Source organism: Ctenopharyngodon idella, chromosome 7, assembly GCF_019924925.1.
Source record: "Ctenopharyngodon idella isolate HZGC_01 chromosome 7, HZGC01, whole genome shotgun sequence".
In the NCBI taxonomy this organism is placed as follows: Eukaryota; Metazoa; Chordata; class Actinopteri; order Cypriniformes; family Xenocyprididae; genus Ctenopharyngodon; species Ctenopharyngodon idella.
Window position 1 is genome coordinate 47,609,124 of NC_067226.1, and position 7,142 is coordinate 47,616,265.

Below are 7,142 nucleotides of genomic sequence, written 5' to 3' on the forward strand. Positions count from 1 at the left end.
TACTTTTTTGCTGTCATTATATAATACTGTAGGAATGTTATATTAGTTTATCAGACCACATGGTTAAGACACACTAAAATTCTTATAATTAAGCAAACGTAAGTAGTTACGGTGTATCAAAGATATCAGCAGCTTCTACTCTCTACTTGACTACATTTTTGAACAAGTATATGTACTCTTTACTCCAATAAATTTGTAATGAGTAATGCTTGTTACATGTTCCATGGCGCCTAACTTTTTCTGCAGCAGTTTATTTCTGCTACAGAAGTGATATCGCCATCTACAGGGCATTGAAGGTACTATATCTTCTGCATTTTTGCTCGTACTCACCCAAACTTGTCAACAAGACTACACGAATGTGAATGCAATAGCTGGTGTTTCATATATGTCCAATGCAAGTTGGCTTTGTCTATTTAATTTTACTTAACATTATTTTATTTATTCCTTATACTGAAGAGACCTTTTTTGAAGGATTTTGGTTTACTTTTTGAGCACTTGAGCTCAACTGAGACTTGAAGCTGTTTGTGTCGACCTTGATTTATTGCAATGTTGAGGTGATCGGTTTTAATAAACGTGATTCCTCTTCTCACTTGTTTTTTCACTGCCGTGTCTTGAAGATGTTGATGATTAGTGAGCCTACATTCAGTATGAGTTAAAATACTAAAGTACTGTTAAAATCTATTACTTAAGTGGTATGAATGGTGAATTGTAATGGAGTCATTTTCACTGTAAGGTATCTGTACTTTTACTTAAGGTTTTCAGGTACTCTTTACACCTCTATTTTTTCTCCATCAACAGCAATATTCCAAACCGCTCCACATTTGTGTGCCCGTACTGTGGCGCTCGAAACCTGGACCAACAGGAACTAGTGAAGCACTGCATGGAGAACCATCGCAATGACCCCAACAAAGTGGTGAGCGTCAGTTAATTTACGAGTTTTGTACTCGCCAGTCTTATCTGTCACGCAGTAATGCAGTGTTTCTCAACCGCTGGGTCACGACCCAAAAGTGGGTCACGGAGTGTGTAGTCAAAGAAACAACAACAACAAAAAACCTAATTCTAAATGTTTTCTGATGCGAGACTTATTTTGAATGACGTGCATGAAATCTTATGCTGTTTATTTATCAGTGATTTTCTTACAGTTTGTGTGTATGTTAAGTGGGATGGTACTTTTGAGTGCATCAGCCATTTTTGCTTGGTTCAAATTCCTTAAAATTTGGGTCGCGGCTTAATGACCACAACCGAACCAGTGCAGTAATGCACTTGTACAGCAGAATATCTTGTATTGGGAATTAAAGTGATAACCTAAAATGAAAATGCTTTCCTTTACTCACCCTCATGTCGACCGAAACCCACATGATATTCATGCGTCCCTGCAAGACTTTTCTGCCATTCAAGTCAAGTCAAGATTTGATCATGACCCTCACTGGTAAACACTCTTTTCAAATGTGTTTTTGTTTTGTAGGTATGTCCGGTATGTTCAGCTATGCCTTGGGGCGACCCCAGCTATAAGAGCTCCAACTTCCTGCAGCATCTTCTCCACCGGCACAAATTCTCCTATGACACATTTGTGGTGAGGAGGCGTATACTTTAGATTTATATATCCTTCATTTTGTATTCTAATGTTCTGTTCTGATACCTTGTGAAGGAAAAAAGAAGAAATGGAACCTCATACAAAACCTCATTACAAACAAAACATCTAAATGGTTCTGAAGCAAATCTTTATCATGACTCAAAAAGGACTAAAACTAGCTGAACACTGACTTGGACATGTTTTTTTTTTCTTTTATTTGTCTGTCTGTGAATGCAGGACTACAGTATTGATGAGGAGGCAGCACTGCAGGCAGCACTGACCCTCTCACTGTCTGAGAACTGAGAGTCTGACATCATATCCTGTTCCCCAAACGCCGCCATGTGAAGGATCTTCTCGCTAAATGTTTTCATTGTTTCTCTGTATTTCCTCTCACTCTACCTCTCTTCTGGTCTATATTTCTGAGCTACACTCCAGCTAGATCCTGAAGTAGCTCAATAGCTTGTTTGCCAGTTGCATTATCGTAACCATCAAATCATCAACCAACGAAACAGTGATGTATGCAAAAAGTCAGACAAAGGAATAGATAAATATCACCACGCTTGTTCTTGCTGTTCTTCCTGTTGTTTTCTATCCAAATGTGACCCCAGCAGTGAAGTGAAACTGAGTACAGAGGGATCGGCGCTCGATACGGTGCGCCACGTTAGCTGAATTATTAAAACGAAGCTGAAAAGCGAACTATGTTGGGGTTGGCTGTCCTCGTGATGAACTCTCATCTTTAGGCAATACCAGTACAGAATAGAGAGAATGAGAGATCGATCTCCAGCATCCTCATTATCGCTCATGTCACTGTTTATGGAATGCTGTATACCATCCGCCCTTTTTTAAATCAAGAGTTGATGTGAATACTTGCACTCGTCACAGTTTTCTACATGTCTGAATTCTAGTATCGTTGTTCTTTTATAGTTCAATAACAGAATATTGACCGACAGGACTGCATACTCTGCTCTTAACTTGCAACAGTAATATTTTCTAAGAAGCGTCGGATAAGATTAAAATTTATATTTTTGGAAAAAAGCTTCAGTTTTAAATGGTGCACTAATAATAAGACGGCAAGCTTCTAGACATGTGCTGAAACGTTTTATCTGTTAATGTATCCATTGGTCACTCACTAGTGCTGACATCAGGATTTTTATTTACGAGTTTGGGAATCGTACTTACGATGTGACGTCATTTCAAGTGGTTTGGTTGGAATTAAAGGGATGCGTTTGGCAAATTTCATTCTCTCTTTATCGCTTCCCAAAAATACATAGGAAGCTCTTTTTGCATATATCTTAATCATTCTTGTGCTGCCACATAGAAGTATGGGAAATGTAATTTTGTAACACATAATGGTCAACAAGTGGACAAGGATTTGTTAATTAGCATGATACCCTTGCTGGTAGATGCTGTAATTACACCCTCTGCTTTTTAAAAACAACTTTTGTCCATTAACGGCCATTCAAAATTGATATTCACAGTTTACTTCCACTATGATTCTGGAATTGACACCCCTTCATGTTCACTTCCTTCCACTGTAGAAAAATGAAGCCAAAATATCCCAGAAATGGTCATTCCCGATTACGTCATTCGGAGCCAGAGTCTGCGCAGTAGTGATCGTGAGGCTGAGCTGCGGTATCAAGGTCCCGCCCACACTCCCGCTCCCGCAGATTTATTCGCAAACACAGCTGTCAATCGTGACGCCACACCCCGTTTTTATAGCATCAAATAACTTACTAAAACCAAACTTAATGGAAAAAACGAACACTTGAACATACGTCAGCGTGATGAGAATTATCTAAAATGACCGAAATCATCTTCGGAGAAAAGTGTATTTTTAGTTTGACTCACATCCCAGTCGGTTACATGGAGAGGGCGGGGTTTATGACCTATATCGCAGCCAGCCACCAGGGGGCGATCAATGTTTTGGATGGAAGGTGTGCAATTGTGCGCCACAAAGTCATTCAGAGCGCAGTCATTTACTACTACCGGTAGGGGGTTTCTGTACTTTGTACATGTTGAATCCAAGCCTGTGAGTGTTGTAAAGGAGCACTGATGTTTAGAGGAGCATTGGTGTGATACATTTAGGCATTTGTTATAGGAATCTAATGTCCCCACTTTGCAGGCATACCTAAGAATTCCGTTTGTATCCCATTCTTCTCAGCCACGGAGTGTAATATATGCCTGGACAGAAACATGCTCTACACAAGTACACTAATGTGAATGTTTGGCCAAAGCATTGCACAAAGTCCTTTTGTATGTGCTTAACGTGATGCTTGCTTTTAATTTCTTCAAAGCATTAAAATATCTAAAACCAATGTTTTCTTAAGCCAGGCTTAAACTACAGGAGCTTGCGCAGTTAGAATCATTTGCATTCATGTACTTGCATAGAGTATGTTATAGGTCTACAAGGATGTGCTTCAAGCTTCTGAGTGTGTGTGTGCTTAGTTTGGTGGATTTGTTTGATGCTGGTGCATCATTTCCCATTTCATAAAGCTTTGATAATTCTACCAGATACAGTGTTTTTGATATATTTAGAGCCAGTCATGGCGGAAGAGTTGAAGACCATTAGGGCTGGTTGGAAACATTTGTTTTTGAAGTTAGCAACTTTTTTAAGAATAAGATGATGTGCTTTAACTTGTGATTCATTTCTGTGTTGATAAACGGTGTGTTTGTTTAATCTGTCGCAATAGAGCCATTGTGATTATCTCCATTTTGTGAATTATTATTTTAGCAAGGTTAAGCGTGTCACAATCATTGTCTAATCTGAAGCTCTATGACCAGGAATTAAATCGGCAGTGTTGGGGTTAATGCATTACACGTAACGCGAGTTACGTAATCAGATTACTTTTCCAAGTAATGAGTAAAGTAATGCATTACTTTTTTCAATTTACAGCAAAATGTTGGAAGTAACGCATTACAAGTAGAGTAAAGTAATGCATTACTTTTCAATTTACCGCAAAATGTTAGGGGTAACGTATTACAAGTAACGCGAGTTACATAATCAGATTACTTTTCCAAGTAACAAGTAAAGTAATGCATTACTTTTCAATTTACCGCAAAATGTTAGGGGTAACGTATTACAAGTAATGCGAGTTACGTAATCAGATTACTTTTCCAAGTAACAAGTAAAGTAATGCATTACTTTTCAATTTACAGCAAAATGTTAGGGGTAACGTATTACAAGTAATGCGAGTTACGTAATCAGATTACTTTTCCAAGTAACAAGTAAAGTAATGCATTACTTTTCAATTTACAGTAAACTTTTGGAAGTAACGTATTACAAGTAACGCATGTTACGTAATCAGGTTACTTTTCCAAGTAATGAGTAAAGTAATGCGTTACTTTTTCAAACAAGTAATGCACGTTACTCTGTTTTCCCATTTTTGGTATTCAGTATTCCTCAAAATGAATAAAAACAGTGAAATGCAAACCTGCAATAATTAAATGTTAAATTACACAATATACTTTATGTATTTAATCTCACTTTATTAACCAATGTCCTCGCTGCTGACACTCGATGATCCAATTCAACCATACTAATTAGCAAAAATTACTTTAGATAAATAACATTTGTGAGAAAAAGTGACACAAAAGTAACAATGCATTACTTTCCGTAAAATGTAACTAAGTTACACAGTTAGTTACTTTTTAGGGAGTAACACAATATTGTAACGCATTACTTTTAAAAGTAACTTTCCCCAACACTGAAAATCGGTTTGATTTCTGTAATAGTCTGCAGCATGAAAGTGACTCCACATGACTTGGAAAAAAGAAACATTTATGAACTCGTGTCATGTGAACAGTCGTTCGCTTCCACAAATGTCCTGCTGTCGGTTTCTAATCATTTAGAAAGTTTAATGTGTAATCACTTAGAGTGATCATTCCTGTATGGTTTTCTTAAAAGCCATCGTAGAGTTTGTATTGATTTGTTTAAGAATAACGCCGTGTCCTAATGGCATGACAAACTGTATCTCTTCCGAGTTTTTGTCCTAACAGCTTTGAGTACAATATCACAGTTGTCACTTCGTTATTACATTAATTTCATTATAGAGCGTGAATTATCGTCAAATGCGTTCCGATTTGCATTTTTACGCTTTCAGTATAGACTGAGAAATTTCTCGCTGGAAACTTGTCACGTCACATTAGGACACAGTGTTAAATGTCATTTGTCTTTTGATGTACATTTGTACTGAATATGGGGCCATTTATAATTGTGTAAGGCCTCCTTCTGGGTAATGTTGGAATGTCCTTGTTGGTATTTATTAAGAGGCCCGTTAAGAGGCTTATACATTCATAGTATAAGTGACGACTTTATTCTTCTTTTGTTTTTTGGTTAGATTGTACATAAAATGGCTGCCACGTTTTTTGGTGGCATACGTTGAAATTTGGATTAAGGTGCGATCGCCTTTTCTGCTAGAAAGCATGTTAAAAAACATTGCACTTTAATTAACTCAAATGTCTTTTGATGATCAAGTAGGAATTTTGTTCCATTTATTTAGTAACTACTAACTGCCAAATGTATTTTACAAGAGGCAGATGAATTTGTCATGTCATTGTTGTGTGAAAAAAGTGGGTCGAGTTCAACAAAACATTTTCAGAAATGCTGTCACTTTTCAGTAATTGGTAATATTTTATTGTTATTATATTTAAAAAAAAAAAATCCTCACTTGACAGTAAAAACTGCAAGCAGTAAAAATTTGTCAGTAGAAGAATTGCCTACTGAAAATGTGTTCATTGTAATTGATGGCAACGTGTTTTTGATTGGCTTTTACATGGTGTCGGTATTTAACAGTCTTGCTCTGAAAGAACGATATTGAGGAGTAGAAAGTAGAAAAAGATAACTAAGTTTCTCAGTATCCCAATGTTTTTACTGTTTTTTTTTTTTGTTTGTTTTTTTTTAAGTGTCTAAATATATTGCTCAAACAATATTCATGTGCACAGCTGTAGCATAGTATGTAAGTTTTTTTTAAAGTGAAACTTTTGATATTGTACAACACAGCTCTCCAGTTCTGATACCTTTGAGAATGACCTTAAAATGTATATTTTTCACTCTTTTTGTATTGTAACATCAATGCATACTGTCACAGATAAACATACAGGACTTCTGCATTTCTTGTGTTGGTTGACGGATCTCCAGCAGAACAACGTAAACAATGGATGGCTTGTGGTCTGTCTATATAAAGGAGAAATGAAACGCTCTTAAAGACTGACCAAGGACTCAACGGAGACTTTTTGGAATATGTTGAAACGCCAGATGCTTGAGAAGGAAACGTGCCAGACTCTCGGACATGTTATGGATTCAGCATTTGACCAGGAAACTTTCCTGAAAACCTGTGTTTTGTGCCGCCACAGGCAGAGGGCGCCACAGCCTCTCAGGTGCCTCCAGTGTTTGTGTGTTAGCTTATTCACGACTATGAATAATAATGAGATAACAGTAATAACAATGCTGATGTTAATGATGGTGTGCATTTTTGAAGCTGTAATACTGACTGAGGTTTAATAAGATACTTACACAGTGTATTTGTAGCAGTTTTCCCCTTAATAAAAACACAGATGCACCCATCTTTAA

General features: G+C 37.0%; 1 protein-coding gene across 2 annotated transcripts in view; it reads left to right on the forward strand.

Moving 5' to 3' along the window:
- LOC127516465 (E3 ubiquitin-protein ligase RNF166) overlaps window positions 1–7,142 on the forward strand; it is a 30,334-nt gene extending 23,192 nt beyond the window's left edge. For both annotated transcript variants that reach the window (XM_051901133.1, XM_051901134.1), the window contains exons 4-6: window positions 799–913; window positions 1,466–1,573; window positions 1,811–7,142. In XM_051901133.1, the coding sequence (XP_051757093.1) occupies window positions 799–913; window positions 1,466–1,573; window positions 1,811–1,876 (289 nt within the window). In that variant the 3' untranslated portion in view covers window positions 1,877–7,142. The remainder of the gene's footprint in view (window positions 1–798; window positions 914–1,465; window positions 1,574–1,810) is intronic.